The following is an 18194-nucleotide window of genomic DNA, read 5'->3' as shown; positions in this document are numbered from 1 at the left end:
TTACTTGACTTGGGTGATTTTTATAGCTGCTGTGGAGTTTCAGGCTGCCCATGTCACTCTTCTGTTCGTATTCAAGAAGGTTAACTGAAAGCACTCGTTCTGAAGATCAGATGTGTAGTAGGACATGGATATAAAAGTGTAAGTATGACCTATCTAGTTGTAAAGAACTATAGATCAGAACAGTACCATGTATGCACTCATGTAGTACATCTCTGTTTTGGTGGCTTTGCTGAAAGCAGCAGCAGTAGTGTTTTGCTTTAGCATTAGAAAAAGCTCAGTTCTGGCTTGTTCAATAGGTCTCTAAATGGTCAAAGCCATCCTCTGCAAACTATTTCCCCTACCACAATTGATCCTTGTTATGGTAACTGAGGGGTTTGTCTTCACGGCAGTGAAAGGCTGCAGGCACCACTGTATGGCTGGCTTAAAACTAGTGTGAATATGTCCATATGAGTTGCATCCACAGTAGTCACTAAATATAAATATACCTTGTTTACTTGATTTGGTGCTTTCTCTAGTCAGTGAAACACAGAAAATTAAAGATGAAATTTACTTTAGTTTTTTTTTTTTTCCTTTGGTAGGAACTCAGAGACCTAATCATAAAGGGAAAAATGAAGCAAACTGAAAATGTCCTTCAGTAAGGTAAAGGCTTAAATTCTGCAGGTTATTAGCTAGAAGTGGAAATAAAGATAATGTATATATGGAAGTTTATTTATCAGTTGGAAAAGTATGTGCACTCTTTTCAAGAGTCTGTCTCCAGCTCCTGAGTGATGAATCTGATTTCCTTTTTTTTTTTTTTTGTGCTGAGTCCTTACTGCCTGCAAACTTAACTGTTTTGACATTAGAAACTGTCTTGTTTTCTTCCAAAGGTTAAAAAAAAATTATTATAGTTTTGTGAAGTTAGCAGTACCTCACCCACATGACTGATCCTCACTATTAATCCCAGCTGATGGTAGGGAGGGGCTCTTCTGGGAGGCAGCCATGTGGTGAACATTGAGCACAGTATTTCCCCCCCTTCTCTCCTTTTCTTTTCAGACATGCGAAATTGTTCTATGCTGCCGTAGATGTGAACTCCTTGCTGCACCGCCTCTGCCTCTTCTCTTCCAGAAACTCAAGGGCCTGAATTATGAGCTGTGGATATCTAAGATCTCGGTGAATCTGGATGGAATATGAACAGCGAGATGAATAGCAGAAGGAAAGAAACGGTGAAGTTGGTTATTTTTCTGGCACATGGATGCAATTACGCTCAGTGCATTCCAGAGGCGTTCCTTTGAATTCTGTGCAGGTCTGCCTGCTATTCCTGGAAGAAGGAAAGAAAAAGGGAGGAAAAGTCCCTCTCTTGCCTGGAGACGGAATGTCTGCACTTTCTATCTTCCTTTTAGGTAGGTTGGCTTTTTGGTCTTATTTTGTAGTGTTAAACTTCCATGTGCCCTCTCTGCACAATGCAAAATCATTTATGGTGAGCTCAAAGGGATTTGCAAAGAAAAAACTTCTGCAAAACTCTGAATTCAGTGCTGTCTGGGTTTATTGTTGATGCTTTTCTCTTTCAATTGTTAGCAGGTTGATGACCAGAGACATTTGAAAAACTAGATGGATTTTTAGAAGTGGTGGTTAAACCTCCTTTTGGTTTTTTTTCCTTTTGATTTTTAAAAGGACAGTGCTTTTAAGCAATGAACTAGTTGAGGGGCTTTAACCTCACTGGGAAAGCAAGGTGAACAAAATGTCTTTGTTCCACACGGTGTCAAGTTTGTTTAACTGTTTTGCTTTGCTCTGGCATTTAACATTCTGATTTTAAAATAAAAAGGGGTTATTGTTTCCAATAGATGTCTGATTAGAAACAGATGTGCTGAAGTGCAAGAGGGAGGAGGCTTGTGGGGGGAAAGCATGAGCAAAGAAGGGAGATAAAGGAAAGAAATGGAAGGGGAAAGGTTTAAAAAGGACTGGGGGGAGAGGGCTGCTGAAAGCAGGGCAATAAAAGAGCTAACTGAATAGAAGGAGAAGAGCAGAGAGCAGAGAAGACTCTATGGAAAGAACGGGGAAGGCAGGAGGACTGAAGGGAGAGCTGTTTATTAAAGCCATGACCTCTAGAGAAAAGGGGTTTGCAGCCCTGAGGTCTTTAAGGGGGCTTGCCTACAAGACTGACTCGGAAGCAGCCTGTGCCTCAGCATCTCCAGAGGCACCGTAATGCGATGAATGAGCTTCTGTCTCTGTTCTGTTCACCAGATCGCACTGACAGGCAGGCAGCTTAGAGAAATCTGTTGTGGCTGAGCAGAGGCTGTGATTCCTGGGCCCTCCTGTTCCCCAGGAACCTGAGGGCATGTACGAGTAGGGGGTCAGGTCTGTCATTTCCTGGGAAGGGTTGAGCCCCTCAGGGTGATGGAATGGGCACAAGCAGTAGAAATGAAGGTTTCGGGTGGGATGCTGGGAACAGATGCTTCAGGGGATAGCCCTGTGTGTGAAGTCTCACAGGTGTGAAACGGACTAGCTGGATTGCTAGGTGTCCGAAAGACAAGGAAGCATCTGTAGAGCTGCTGAATATATTGCAGAGAAAGGGTTTTGCTCTAGGGACTGCTGTTAGCATAAGGTTTCTTCCGCAAGAATGTGCGGGAGAGCTCGGACATGCTGCAGAATCTGCAGGGGGAGTGCAGGCAGCAATTTGTCCCCTCTGTACATCTGTCTTGATAATGTGTCTCGATTGCAGACTCCAGCAGCTCGGATGCTGAGGTTAGGGCAAACAGCTGGGTTCCTGTAAGGTGTGTCTGGAATGAGTGTGTCCCACAGAAATGACCAGAAAAGTGGCTCTGCAGAAACGGAGTAAGTAGGGAAGGCTGCTTACCTTAGTGACGAAGGGCAACTGCCATCTTCCATCCACCCAGCCTTCTTGAGTTGATGACTTGCTTCACAGAGGCCGAATGTTGAAAGTCTGGAGCAAATGGAATAAACTCTCTTCACAGAACAGGCACTTGTGGCTGTAACTACAGCTCATGACTAGCACTGCTTTCATCCAGCAAACACAACAAGCTTTTGTAATCACTCATGTCTTTGGCATCTGAGGTGCTCCATAGTGCTAGTATACCCAAAGGAAAAGACAGTCCTACGCTGAACCCATTGAGTTTCTCAGTCTCAGCACTGGCAAGGGGCAGGGTGTTAAACAGCTTTCCAAAGCTCCTGGCCAGAACCTAGAATGTTTTGTCTCCTGGCACCCCGCTAGCCATGGAACTACCCGTTCTCCTGCCTGCGTTGTACCTGCCTTGTCAACAGACAGCTCTAGTATTTCTGCTCTGAGTCCAGGCTCATTCACCAGTATTAAAAAGATGCTCCGGGAAGAGACGACTGTTATGGCCTCTGTTTTTAGTTTGTGCCTGAGAGAAAACAAGAAGGGTGGAAAATCTTATTGGCTAGCTAGAGAAAGCCTCGTAGCTGCTTCACAGCAAAACAGTGAAAAGCAAGCAGCCACTGGCACTCTTTAAGGAAAAGACTTGTACGAAGGGCTTTGGAGAGGCCAAGCAGACCTGAGAGCAAGGTAGCCTGGTTTGATTTTTCATTGCTACTAGACATGTTTATAGTGCGGGCAGTCCCCACTACACTGTCCTTGCCCTGCAGAGGTGAAAGCGTAACAGGAAGCCAATTAGTTTTAAGGAGAGTTTTAAAATGGGACAAGATGGAAGACTTTGCTAAGTGTGGGCAAGACCCATGACCCTGCTTTCTTCTGCTGCAAATGCTAGGTGAATGAAGCAGAAAGGCATGAGGTGTAGAAGGTAATGCATGCTAGGATGTATACTTATGTGTAAGTGTTAGTGACACTGATTCTTAATCCAAGTCTGCAGCAGGTCAAAATTTTGTTTCAAACTGCATATGTAACAAATTGCACTCTTAAAAATTAGAATGGAAATTTCCATGGGAAATACAGAATTTTTCTTTTGGGTGTGAAAGCTTGCAGAGAAGGCTGATGTTCTCAGCTGGTAAGAACTAGCAAATATTTCCATTTAGATGTTTTGCCTAACTTATTTAAATTGTCAGATGGATTTCTCCTTCGTCTTCTCCCACCTCCCCTAATCGTTTATTTTCAATGAGCCTTCTATTAAAGAAGGAAATTCATTGTCCTATAAGCAAATGTTTTCACATGGATATGGCTTGTTTGCCTGGCTTTCTTGTAGCTTTCTTTTTCAACTTGTTGGCAGATGTATGAGCTTTGACCCTCTTCAGAAATTGAGGGGTTTAGAAATCCAAGGTAGCATAAGATGTGCCAAACCAAATCAGCTATCCAGCTTGCTGGTGTCCTGCTACTGACACCAAACCCTTGCACTGACCTTGTGTTAGGGACTGCTTACTGCAATGTTTGAAGTGCTCAAATCTTATTTAACCTGAAGAGCAGACAGCTACTTACCCACAGAGAAGTTGCCATTTACAGAGAGGAATGGGAAAGAGTCTGTTTTCATTCCTCCACAGTTAATTTCACAGTTCCATCAGTAAGCACAAAGCGTCCATGGTCTCTCTGAATGTGAGGCGCCAGCGGGATGTGAAGTCTGCCTTCTGAGATCAAGAGCAGATGCATTGGGAGGCAAGTCTGAGCTACCACTGTATGCAGAGTCTCTGGGGAATGACAGGAGTAGGATATAGTGACTGTGGGGAATCTGTATTGAGGCTGCTGAGAGCAAATATACCTGTGACTGTCTGACTTGTGCATCTAATCTGCCTTATAGTCTAATAAAGATGTGTTCAGTATGAGAATCTCTAAGTGATGACATTTCTAGAGTGGATGCAGCTGTAGCAGCAAAACTACCTTTTATTACCGATGTAACTGAGCTCTGACCTCCAAGCTCTGAGATCAAGGACTCCCTTACAGTGCTGTCCCAAGGGTATACAGTTACTGCATGGAACACCAAGGCTGTCTGGCTGTGCTGGGAAAAGGTTATGGTGCAAATGCCTCTAGTTCCTGTTGGCATGAGCAATTGGGTCTGACAGCATGCATTTGCCTAGGTATTCACCAGAAAGCTAGCTTAAACTCCTGTAATGATATGGAAGCTGCTTTGCAGCATTCAGCAGTGGCAGGTCAGCCTGGGGCTGTGCTGGTACACTGACTCTCAGATGTCTGAGCCTGGGCTTCTCTCCCGCTTTAAGAGTACAGGCAATCTGCACTCTGCCCCATCACATATCTTTGAGATCAGTCTTTCTCCTTAACCTTCCAGCACCACATTCCAGCACAGCCATGCTCAAGAATTACTGCAGTATTGTGTTTAAGAAAAAAAAAAAACAAAAAAACTTACTGTTCCTAGTGAGGTTCTTGAAGCTTTTCATTGACTTTTAATGGATCACTTGTGCCTGAAAACTGACAAGAGAAAAGGGTACTATTTTTAAGCAATCTGAAAAGTAAACTAGATCTTATGTTCCTGCTGATTTCAGGTCCTTCTCAAATTGCTCAGAGCTGTTATCAGCATATATGGCACCATCTCCAGGTTTTCTCAAAGCTTGTACCTGTACTGAACCCTGTCTCCTTCATGCAGAATTGGTAGTCTGTTTGTACTGGGGTACTCTGGCCCACTTCAGAAGGTTTTGTGTAACAGCAGCACAGGCTTCCCAGAAATGCTTGTCATTGCACAACTGGCTTGGAGATATCCTGATGTTTATCCTCAGGATCACAACAAATGCCCCTGTTTTCCTCAAGGCAAATACAGAGCTTTATAAGGAACTTAGCAGGTTTGCAATCTGGGATTTGTTTAAGTTTTTAGGAAGTGCCAGAAAAGAAATGTAAACAGTTGCTGTGACAAAGTCTCATGCGTATTTGTGAAAATCTGACTTGTGTGTGATGGTAAATGATTGCATGTCTACTACCCAGCGAAGAAGGGTCTTGCTAGCTGCTTTGCGCCTTTTCTCTCCAGTCGTCCCTGTAGCTTCAGTGAAATCGTAACGTAGGTTTTAAAGTAGTTGTCTGTGTTAGCTTAAGTGGTAGCCATTGCATGCATGTGTTGCACATATGTAGTGTACTTAATAGAGACACAGAGAAAACTTTCGGTTCTTGAGAGTTTAAAATTGCCTGTCTTGCATGCAGCAATGTGTTACAAAACAGAGGTTACTTTGGGTGCAGTGGGAACTTGATGGTACTGTCTAAAAGATCAATGGGTCTTTTTTCCCTAAACTGTTACTTCATCCATTCTTAGAAATGATTAGTTTACAGAAGTAGCCGAGCCAAAAGCCAAGGGTGAACTCAGGTCAGAGGCTATGAATAGATAACTAAAGGACCAAATAATGGAGAATGCAGAAATGATGAGAGCAATAAGCACAAGAACAAAAAAATGTGCAAAATGATAGAGAGTTCTCTGCAGAAGCCAGGAAGATCCAATACTTGGCATCTTGTTCATCTGTTTCTATCCCTCCCATTGGATTCTCCAGTATTACTGAGTAGAATGATAAGAAGGGAACAGCTCTAGCACTAATAGCATGCTTTTGCCAATCAGGGCATCAAACCTTGCCTAAAACATGCTTTCTGTTTGGGCAGAATACAGAAGTTGTATTGCAGTAGTGACTGGGAGCTCTAGCAATGTGTTGCCACTCCAAAATACTGTCTTTCACCCTGACAGCTTACAGTCTAAGTTCGAGACAGAAAACAGCTGAGGTATCCTTATGGGGGATGGGTATTGCCTTGCCTCAGCAAAGCCTTAGTGTCACTTTATTTTGGTGCCTCAGTTTCCCCACATGACTAATTAGGGAGAGTCACCTTTTCTTTGCAATGCCCTGCCAAGAGGCACGAGCAGTTATAAAATGCATTGTAGGTGGTGAGTATGATTGGTGAAGATTTTGAAATGATTCCTGTCCTTGCCTGCTCCCTCATCTTCTCTCGAAAAGAGTTAGGCAATTATAAAAAAGCAAATGTTCTAACTCAGCATTTGTCTTAATGGGCCAGACCCATGTTCATGATGTCAGAGTTGCTGTTCTACAAGGATCGATATACATTAAAGAGTATACTTTCAGCATGGCTTTTACTCTTCTGTAGCTGACATCTGCATTTTTGTGGCTGCAAAATGAATACGGAGCCTTAAAATGTGCCTTTTCTTTTTCTGAAAAGAGCCTTGTTCCTGAGTTTGACTAGGTGGAAGGGCTGAAGTTCAGATTAGTGCCTGCAGTTTAATTGCCTTTGGTAGGAAAAGGTCAGTGAGAATTTTGTGCTTACAGTATGCCTTGGTAGAAGGGAGGCTGCTCTCCTGGAAACAAGTCTCTTGAAATGGAGCATGCACAGTTAGAGGCGACTGATGACAATGGCTGCAGACTGCTTTTGGTCTCACTGCTGCAACTCTTGTAGCATCCCTTATGATGCATATTACATGACATTTCTGTTAGTCTCTGGATAATTCATTTAATCTTGCAGTGATATATTGACTTGAAGTATGTGAAGTGTATTTTTGAGGAGGAAACTGAGCACAGATTGATGCATACTTCCTCATGATAAGGCAGTGCTCTTGCTGCATTGGTAGAACCCTAGCAGCTCTCACTCAAAATCATGTGCTGTGGTACTCTGGTCTAATAGCCTGGAGTACAGGCAGAAATGGTGACTGTCAGATCAGCTGCAAAGAGCTGAATTTGTCAGCCAGAACTTTATCAAGTTGAGGTCCTTGTGCTGTCACCTGGAGGGATGACTTCTAAAGAGATGGAAGATTTGACTTCATCTTTTTTATTTACTTGCCAGTGATGTTTGACAAAATGTGATAATGGGCTTTAGAGCGCAAATGTGCTGAGAAACTCACTCATGATGTGAATGACTCATTGGTGTTACCAGAGGAGTCCTCACAGGAGGCTTTGGGCTGCCTGTGTTTAGTCTCTGAATGACTTTGCTTCAGGAAAAAATCCCCCCCCCCTTTTTTTTTGTCTATCATATACCTGCAGCATGATCATCTCTAGTTAAGGATGTTTGCTTTAAGCTGCTTGGCAGAGCAGAATGTGGAAGCCAGGTACCATAAATGATAGACTGGAGTCATAGAATCAGTAAAGTTGGAAGGGACCTCTGGAGATCATCTGGTTCAACCTCCCTGCTCAGCAGGGTCACCTGGAGCATGTTGGACAGGGTTGCATCCAGCCGGGCCTTGAAGATCTCCAGAGAAGGAGACTCCGCAGCCTCTCTGCGCAGGTTGTTCCAGTGCTCCGTCACTCTCACAGGGAAGAAATTCCCCCTCACGTTTGGGCGGAACTTCCTGTGGTTCAATTTCTGCCCATTGCCTCTTGTCCTGTCACACGGGACAACTGAAAAGAGCTTGTCCCCATCCCCTTGACACCCTCCCTTCAGATACTTTTGCACATTGATAACATCCCTGCTCAGTCTTCTCTTCCCCAGGCTGAACAGGCCCAGCTCTCGCAGCCGTTCCTCGCAGGGCAGGTGCTCCAGCCCTCTGATCATCCTCGTAGCCCTACGCTGGACTCCCTCCAGTAGCTCCACGTCCTCACTCTGGACCGTCTTTTTCCATGACCTTTGAAGGGGAACATTAGCATGCCTGCCCTAAAGCATGTGCATCTGCATTCATTGAAAATATAGCTGCTCCTTGTGAACTGTTGTTGGGGTTGGGGATGTAACTGTGCACCAATAAGCATTCTGTCTGTGAAAATGTCTCAGACCCTGTTTTAGAGATAAACAGTATGCTTAGCTGGAGTGTATGAAAGTAAAACCAAAAGCAACAGGTCAGGAAAAGCGTTGGGGACTGTTTAATGTAAGGAGCTGGGAATCCGGATTCAATTCCCTGCTCTGTTTTAGAGCTTTCCAAGCCGTGTAGGTCCCTCTGTATGCCTTCCCCACCACCACCCTGCTACTATTGGCTTGTGCTTTTCACTAGACTTGACTACTTAGGGTCCTTTGGATAGAGGCTGTCTTTCCCTGTGTGCCTGAAGGGCATTTAGTGCAAACTGGGGTGGTAAGTGGCCTTTCCAGAACTGGAATATAAAAATAAAACAAGTGACTGTTCTCTTCCCCCTTTGTGCCTCAGTAAAAACATCAGGAAGAGGTGATTTTCCAGTACTCAGAATATTTATGAGATGCGTGCTGGCTGAGTCTCAGCTAAGACTGCTAGGCTGTTCTTTTATTTTTATTTTGAAGCCTTGATAAAATTTTAAAGGCCATATTCTTTAATATAGAGATGAACTTTATATGGAGGATAGGGCTGTAAAGCACCAGGAAATGCTGGGGCATGTTTGTGTGTACAGGCTGAAAAGTCTTTCATATGCTACAGGAAGCCTTGAATATTGAGCTAAAACAGTCAGGCAAAAAAAAAAAAAACAAAAAAAAACAAAAAAACAAAAACAAAAACAAAAAATACAGGGTTTTCAACCTTGAAGGCAAATTACTTTGTGACTTCATTGTTTAAATTTAGGTTTTGTTTTGCGGGAGGGGATTGTTAGACTTCAAGCAAAAGCCTTATAGCCCAGGGACTGTCACTTCTGATTACTTCCAGTGACACTTCCAATTATTTCCAATCACAATTCCAGGGACAAGAGGAAAAAGGAGCTGCGTTCTCCAACATCAGGCCTTTTTCTGAACAAAAGACCATTTATGAAACCTCTGCAGAAAAGGGGGTAGGAGCCAGATTTGGAGCTCTATAATAGTAGGGTAATTCCAGAACAAATTTGCTGAAGTGAGACTTCAGGCCAGTGTCTGGCAGAGCGCTGGGAATCCTGTGATGGATCCTGACTTGTTGGGTAGTATTAAGGAAATTGGTTCATTTTCCTCAGGCATTAACTGGCACTAGGACTCATTGCACTGCAGTAATATGCAACTTCAGTGAATGTCTGTTAAATAGTCAGTGGGTCCTGTATGACATTAAGAGCATGTGAAAATACTGTTCAGAGAGCCAACAGGCTTGTGCTCCAAATGGGAAGCAAGTCTGCAGATGTAACTTGACTGAAGCTAGCTAACAGAGAGGAATTTGGCCCAGAGTGCCATAAGCTATTTGGCCCAGGAGCTATGAGCTGTTTCCTGCAGAAAGACTCCTAGTACTGAAAGGCTGGAGAAGGTAAAGGAAAGGCTGAAATATAATTCTTCAAGGGGGAGCTGGCTCTGCTTTTTCTAGTGGTAGTACCAGGCAATAGCTCACCCCAACTGCACTGCAGCATAGCTTTGGAAGAGTGTCTAGTGTCTCCATTTTTTTTCTGTTAGCCAAGTTTAGCAATTTGACTCCAGATCAATAACTTGGTGGTATCTTTGTTCCAAGGCCTTCAAAGCCTTGCTGAGCATCGGCTCTGAATGGTTTGGTTTTATCTGCTTGTCTGGAGTAGGCCTGTTCCACAGCAGTGCTGCCACATCTGACTGAGGTGCCGCTTGCATGAGAGCTCAGTGCTAATCCCCTAAGAATTCTCAGCGTTTCATGTAAATATCTATTTTAGTGAATCCATCCAATCTGGATGAATGTTTCAACAGTACCGCTTTGTCGTGCTCTAATGTGGTGTGTGCTGTGGGCAAAAGCCATCTTTATTTCCATTGTTTCAGGCTCCTGCTTTGAGACAAAGGAGATTCTAATGTGACAAAGTGTAGCTCTGCTGACAAATGTTGTAATTTCTCTTATTTCTTTTCCAGATAGGGGCTGTAAGCAATTTGGAGGACTGTCTGGTCAAAGCAGTGTTCGGAATGTCTAGATTTCTTTCTTGGTTTGCCAGTGTCTCAGTTTGTCTTGGTTTGTCAGTGTGATGCAAGTAATTCCAGGCTCCGTTTTTAAGTACCTGTTTTCAGAGTGTCTATTTCAAGCAGTGAACTTGAGTAATGAAGGAGCAGCGCTTCTGAAAATGTAATTCCGGGGCCTCATGAACTGGACTGAGTCAGACCAACGATGTGCTAAGCCTGGGGCCTTTTAAGTGTCTGAAGTTCTGAGAATGATTTGAACATTTTGGTTTCAATGGCTCTGTGCCTCAGCTGCTCCTCCCTAAAACGCAAGAGCGGTCACCAGCGTAGCAGCCCTCCTGCAGAAGTGTAAGGCGCGAGCCTGTTAAGATGAGCCGTGTACTAGCGTGAGGAAGACAACGGTGTGGATCCGAGTCCTCCTGTGGCAGCCTCTCTGGCAAACGCATTGCGGTGTTGTTCGGCACTGTCGGAGCTCCTTCCGCTTGGCCCAAAGCTGTCCCTGAAGCAAACGGCAGAATTCTGCTGCTGTTAATTAATTCAGAGCCACTCTGACTCGGTATATGGAAAGCTGAAAACTGAAGTAACTTGCTCTGGAGCTAATAATTCTGCGTTGCACAATACTTCTTCCTCTAATTACATGAGCTCTCATTTTTGCCTGTTTAGTAATACCCTGGGCCTGTTGCTTCCACTGTGGGATACCAATGAAAGCACACCCATTAGTAAGCAAAGGCAGCGGAGGCTGCGGTTTTTTCTCTAGTGCTCCTTTATGAAGGTGTCAGCATCTTTGCTTTTCCCCCATGTTCTCTTGACCTAGATGAAAGCACCAAAAGGGGAGGAAAGCCAAAAACCGAAACATGAGTGGAACAAATTAGGGTATTATTGAACCAGACTTAAGTATTTGGGATGATATTTTCTGGATTATAAGTGCTCTGAGGCTGCGACCATTTCACTGCATGGCCCCTACAGCACTGCAGACTTAAAAGCTGGTGTAGTAGTCCAGGCTGTTAAACCGACTTTTACTCCTGCTTCTTGTGAGAAGAAGCCAGGCGCCAGCTTAGCATCTATGCCTATGAAGCCCAGGCAAAATGCTTCTAGAGCACAATCTCGTGCAGTGAATCAGCAGGGAAAATGGGCATCTAAAGTATTCAGACAGTGTCTGAACAATTAGATGAGATGCTGAGGGTGCTTGTTTTTTCATGAGCTTATGTGAATTAGGTGCGGTCTGAACCAAGAGCACTATCTGTTAGCACATTCATTATACTTTGCTGAAGGTCCTTACGGCTGACCAGTCCCACAGTGTAGTTAGGATGCAGGGAGCTGTCAGCATCTCTGGATCACAGCACATGAAGCCACAGAAGAAAATGCAAGAGAAATCTTACAGGAATACTTCAGAGAGCCTTGATATCTTGGTATGCACACAGTTGCAGGAATTTTAAAGCAGTCTTGTAGAAAAAGCTGTGTCTCTCTAAAGATAGAGTGCAAGGATATCAGGGGCAGTGTTGAGGATGGCCAGAGGGTCTGTATAGCAGAGGCCAGATAATTTTACTCTAGTTTTCCTTGGATTTAAGCTCTTGAGTAAAATATCTTCCAAGATGGTCAGGCTTGGATTGAAGGCCTCCAGTGGTGAAAAGTCTTCTGCCAAATTGTCACCAAGATGATGCATCTTACCAACACGAATGTTTCTGGCTTCAACTGTTACCATGTTTTTCTCCTCAAAATATCTGCTGTTTCCTCTCCATTAAGACACTTATGTTGTAGCCAAATTGTCTTGGTTTTCTGACCTAGAGTGGCTGAGCTTCTGCTTCCTCTTTTGTTTAATGCTGGCTTTGCTTACAGAACACGAATTGCTGTAGCATGAAGCAGACTTGTGCTGCACCTCAAAGGGTGCCAGGCACCACACTTCTGCCAAGATGCTCTGAACAAACTCAGGATTTCAGATTTCCAAAGGACCTATGTTTGGGCCTTTCTGAAAGCAGTATGGTATCAGGGCATTTTCAAAAATCTTTAGTTGTTCATAATCAGTCCTCTCTGTTAGAGACATTTATTTTCTTGATTTAACTATTGTTTTGGGGGTGGAGGTGGTGTGCATGTTCTTTAGTTTTCTCAGCTCCTGGAACAATTATATGGTAAAGCTTCTTAGAAAGAGTTAAAATAAAGGTTGCCTATATTCTCTCTCCTCATCACCCCCTCCTCCTCCTTCAAAACATCTTTAGGTGTAAAGATGGGGAGAGGAGTTGGTAGCATTCATGCATGTGGAAGGATTTGTTTAACTGGCCAGTTAAACAGATTACTCAAGATGCCAATATTGTCTGTATCCCTTAATAGTGCTCCTCTGAGAGCTCCTGAAGACACAGACTGCTTCCAGTTGCTTTTACTGGCTCTAACTGAAATAAAACAGGCCATTTGCTCTTTGTCTCCAAAGAGAAACTGATGCACTGATAAAGCTTGCGCATGTGCTTCATTTTATAAAATATAATAGTGGTATATGGCACACTCTACCTCAGCTCAGAAGAATCTCAAGTGAATAGTAAGTTTGCTGCAAGTGATTTCTTATAGCTGAAACAATTATACAGGGCACTTCAAGTGACAGCTCTTAAAGTGTACACAATGGAGGCAGCATTGGGCTGAGGAGTACTTTATTTTCAAAGCCCCTGCTTTTCCTGAGTAGGAAAATCCCTTGAATGCAAATTTTTATCACTTTGCAATGCCATGTGACATGTGTAATAGCTGTGCGTCTTCATGGCAAGACAATTCTTCAGCTATATTTTCCTGTCACTTCTATCCCTTCAACTCTGTCAGCAGAACCAAGGAGGGGGGTAAACATGAGTACAACAAGGTCTGTGGGTTGCTGAGCTTTCTTTTGGATTAGGGACTGCCTTTTTACTCTGAGATGTTTATAGTTCTTAGTGCAAAGGAATCCTAGTTTGTGACCAAAATCCAAGGTGCTGCTGTAAGCTGAATAGATGAGGAAAAGCATCATATTCCCAACTAAATATTTTTGTATTACAAAAGGTCTTTTGATATTTATTTTCCCCTTTGAGGTCATACTAAACTGGGAAGATTGGACTAGAAGCACTGGGGTCTGGGCTGTCCTCCCACTTTGACCACAATTGCATCCTCTCCCATACCATATAGTGCAGGACTGTAAGCAATGTGCTTGGCTTCTGGCTGTAGCCTTCCTTGGTCATGTCTCAAGCTGTTCTCAATTCTTGCTCTGCAGCCATGTGCATGGAAAACCTAATGTCCTCAGAAAAATAGCAACCTATTTATTAGCTGCTGGCTTTCTTCATTCCCGTGTGCTGTGCTTTGGGTATGCTGAAGCTCTTCAACTCTGTATGCGTATCTTGTGGTTTTGTTTCATGTGTGTTGAGGGTCTGGTATATTTACTGCAAATGTGTGACATGCTGGATTCCAGCAGCATCATTGCATGGGGTGGAAAATGTCTTCATGCTGGAAGTGCCTGAGGTAGCGAGTTTAGCACAGCAACATATAGCCCTTGGAAGGAAAAGGAGCTTCCAGTTCCTGCTGAGAGTGGAGCTTATTCATGGAGGAACTGGCACTACTTTTCCTTTGCTGCTGATGCATGTGCTTTTTTGTGATCTGGCATAAACAGAACAAAAACTAAAATAGCAAATACATTTTTTTTCCCCTGAAGCTTCTGAGCAATAGGTAAGAACTGAGCCCACTTGATCACCTTTTTGAAAGGTGATATGTAACATCTTTTCAGTATGGATCCACCTGGAAGAGGTCTGGGACATTGTTAGCTTTTCTTACAGAGTCTATCCAAGGCTATTTACCTGTTCATGCCTTAGGTGTCCCAGTGCAGTTACTGACAACTCCTTCATGACACCAGGCCTTCTCAGCAAAGCCCTTTGGCTTCTATGGAGTAGAAAATCCGTGTGGTCTCATTGTCACCATTTAATTTGCAAAAAACTTCTATGTAATTGGAGAGTGTGTGGTATGCTGGAGACAATCAAGGGTTTGTGATTTGCCCTCAATGGCTAAGGTCTTGAAGTAGCCAGGGTAAGAATTGGTCTGAGCTGCAGGAGGAAAAAACTATAGTGCATCTGCATATTTCTGATCTTGAGGGAAAAGCCCTGCTCATTGCCTTAAATAATTTTAGGTTTTCTTCTGTGTCAGCACTGTCAGTGTGTATAATGCTCAGCCAAAAGAGGCCATCCTACCCCACCAAGAGGAGAGGAGACTTAGTGAGGAATCCCCTTCAGCAAGGATGTGGCAAGCAGACTGATAACATAAAGGACAGCAAAAATATTCTGACCAACCTGCATAAAATTTGGACTTGATTGATGCAAAATTTAAAAGGAAAAAATCTCAGCTATGGGGAGCTGGTAGAGCCCCACAATGGGCAGCATTTATTGCCAAATCATGCATTATAACAACAGTAATTGAGCAGGTAACGATTATATATGCTTTATAAACGCACCTGATCAGTTATGTTCATACTGTGCAAACAAAGACTCCAAGTAGTAGATGAACGCTATTTTTGCAGACAATTTAAATAGTCATTGCTCATATGTTCTTTGTATTCATTTCCAGTTCAAAGAAAGTAGCATCTCATATATGAACAAGAAATGTGTGTTAGCAGTTGTGAGAAATTAAAGGTTTCGGAACAGTATACTTGCATTAGTGCTGAGGCGTGCTGTGTACGTGGGGACGGTCTGGCCTTAGGGATGGATCAGTGCACAGAGGCTGAGAGGAGCTCTGTGTGTTATCTGGCTTCCAGTTTCCTGGACGATGGTGAGCAAGACTTTGTTCCTGTGGGTCTCAGATGGAGAAAATGACTTCATGTGTCAAGCAGTGTCACTGATGTATGGAAAATAGGGTAGAAAACTTGGCAGTATCTATACTGCAGGTGAGATGGAACTGTTTGCAAGTAGAACAAAAGATGAGGCAAGAATCTGCAATTCCACTTCCAGCTGTAGTGATGACTGTAATCAGGTAATATAATAATGTAATTATACTGGAATCAAAATTTTCTGTAATACCTTTCCATTGATACTATTCAAACTGGGTTCACTGACTTGCAGCTCACTTCAACCATAATCCTAGCACATTGTATACAAGGCCTTTTTGAGCCTTAGCTTTCTCATCTGTAAAAATAGAAATATCTTGTCGTATTATATAACACAGTTTATGGTATTCAGAGAAGACAATGTGAAGTATCACATGAGTAGTTTCATTATACTATCAGCCCTCCCACTCTAAAGAGCTTGTGCCTACTACCTGTTTTCATTTGCAATTTGTTACCCTTCATCATAATTGCATTGGTTTGACAGAGCTAGTTCTTTCCTTGCATTTTGGGAAGAATTTGAAATCTTCAGGAGTCACAGAAGTTCTGACTTCAGTTTTTTTATGCATTTTGTAGGAAATACTTAGCCATGCTTCCTAAAACAAGACATGCCTGAATCCTGTCTCTTGCACTTAGAATAAACAGAATCCAGACAATTTAATCTAAAAGGAAAATGTTCTTTTGAGGATAAACAGTCTGAATAAAACATTTCTGAGCAAACCCATGACAATTTCTCTCCCCTCACACCATCTCCCCAAACAGCAGCTTCCATACTGAGGCAAGCCAGAGGCAGCTGGCTGTCAGCTAAGGGGTTGCATGCAATTGAGAGAACTGGCCTCAGCAAACCAGACCAAGTCTTACCCAATACCCTCTTATGCCTGCTGCAATCATGCTTATACTATAATCATCCCAAATGAGCCTTGAGAATCAATCAGGACTGTACAAGTGAATGGATTTTATTTACCTGACTGACTTCAGGCAGATGAGATGCTCTAGTTTTGTTTCTAGGTGTTAATGAGCCGGACATGCAGACTCGGGTGATCGGGGACCACTGAACTGCTGTTATCTCTGTGATGGACCATTTTATTTCCTTTCTCCTCTCCTCCTCTACTTGGCAAGCATAATAAATATTTATTTATAATGTTGTATTTGCAGCATTATGAAGTTGCAAAAGAGCTTTACTATTGCTGAGCTCTCTGGGCTGAAGAAACAAAGCAGAGGCTGAGAGGTTAAACTTAGGCTTGAAGCTGGAAGAGAATGGGTGTACAGCTCATGTCACTCCAGCAGATATGGGAAGGAAAGAGCTAATAGGCATATTAAATGTGTGAATCTCACACTTGTAATTAAGCTGTTTCCCAGACATAATGCCAACATCTAATAAGCATGTCTTACAGAATAAGAGGTGCCATGTGAGTTAGACTATCCAGTTAGCCTGATAGCTTGTTTCCAGTAATTTCCAGGAGCTGATGCTGAGGGGGAAGAAGTACAGGAAGTGAGCAAAAATAAGAGGGATTCTTCCCTGACCCGTTGGTTCCAAGTGTTTGCAGTTAGCATTTTGGGGATGTTCAGGAAATTTAGGTTTAATGGATATGCTTGAGCTCATCCTCCAGGACATTGTTCAGGTTTCTTTTCTGCTGCTTTTCCTCTGAGCTGCACATGATACTCTACAGACAACTCATGGCATTGAGCTGTAGTCCCCTCTGTGCCTCTCAGAGGACCTGGTTGCGCTTGCTTGATAACTGTACGTGCACTGTTCTGTCTACAGATCTATTTTATTCTCTTTTTACCAGCTGCGCTGTACCACCAGTGTACTTGGAGTGGAGAAATTGTCCCTAGTGTAAAACATCACATAGGAGACTTGGTTCCACAATAGGCTCACTTTGTGACCTTGGGATAGTGCCACAATCTAAAACATGAGTGACTACCTAAGTCTTGTGAGATACTGTCTGCACCAGCAATAGAGGGGTCCAGTGGAATCCTAGGCACTATTTATATGCCTCTAGGAGTACGAATGTGTGCCACTTAGACCTGTGGCCACTGAATATAGTGAAAAAGTCGTGATGTGCCTTTAAAAAGCGCTTCAGGTACAACTTAAAGGCCTGGGAACTTGAGGGGGAAAATGTATGTGCTAGTTGCCATGAGAAATATGGAGACAAAGGAATGTCCCCAGTTATGCATATTTTCATGAAGTTCATTAGCCCCTTGTCATTTAGTAACAGTAAATGACAAATGTACTCATTTAGCCGTGCTTTCCCCTCTGGTCCGCAGGTTTGTCATAGTTGTTCATGCCCTGGATTTGGTTCTCTGTGTGCTGTCACAGTTGCATCAGACCCTGTCTGACAGATGCCTTGGAGAATCTACAAAAGCCCTAACTTAAGTATTTCATTTTCTTAACATGAATTCATCTGTGAGTCAGACTCCTTCTGCCTGAAAGCAAACATGGAAATAAGGAGGTAGGAACTATTGGACCGAATCAGACCGACAGTTATCTAAACCACTGTTTCGCTCTTTCATGGTCCAGTATCAGATGGCGGTGTGGAAGAAAACTTGTAACTGAGAGCTACGGAACAGCATGCTTGGGAGGGAAACTGATTGCTGAACATGGGTGGTTAGGCAAAAATAGGTATTTTTATACTTAGGTAATATAATTTTGGTTCTGAGCCTTTTAGCTGTCTAATGTCTTCTTGAATAGAGGTTCAGCATTTCAAATCTGTTTCCTTGTTGCCAGATGCTCCATTTTGTAATGTGCGTTCATTTTGTAATGAGCAGAACGGGTCGTCTTTCTTCGCCAATCTT

General features: G+C 43.2%; 1 protein-coding gene across 2 annotated transcripts in view; it reads left to right on the top strand.

Annotated features, from left to right (window-relative positions):
• Window positions 1-1025: 1025 nt before the first annotated feature.
• The window catches only part of CLMP (CXADR like membrane protein), a 48078-nt gene continuing 30909 nt past the window's right edge, over window positions 1026-18194 (top strand). For both annotated transcript variants that reach the window (XM_062594646.1, XM_062594645.1), the window contains exon 1: window positions 1026-1379. In XM_062594646.1, coding sequence (XP_062450630.1) covers window positions 1232-1379 — 148 coding nt within the window. In that variant the 5' untranslated portion in view covers window positions 1026-1231. The remainder of the gene's footprint in view (window positions 1380-18194) is intronic.

The sequence above is a fragment of the Rhea pennata genome, chromosome 24, assembly GCF_028389875.1.
Source record: "Rhea pennata isolate bPtePen1 chromosome 24, bPtePen1.pri, whole genome shotgun sequence".
NCBI classification, from domain to species: domain Eukaryota; kingdom Metazoa; phylum Chordata; class Aves; order Rheiformes; family Rheidae; genus Rhea; species Rhea pennata.
This window is presented reverse-complemented; position numbering and strand designations above follow the sequence as displayed.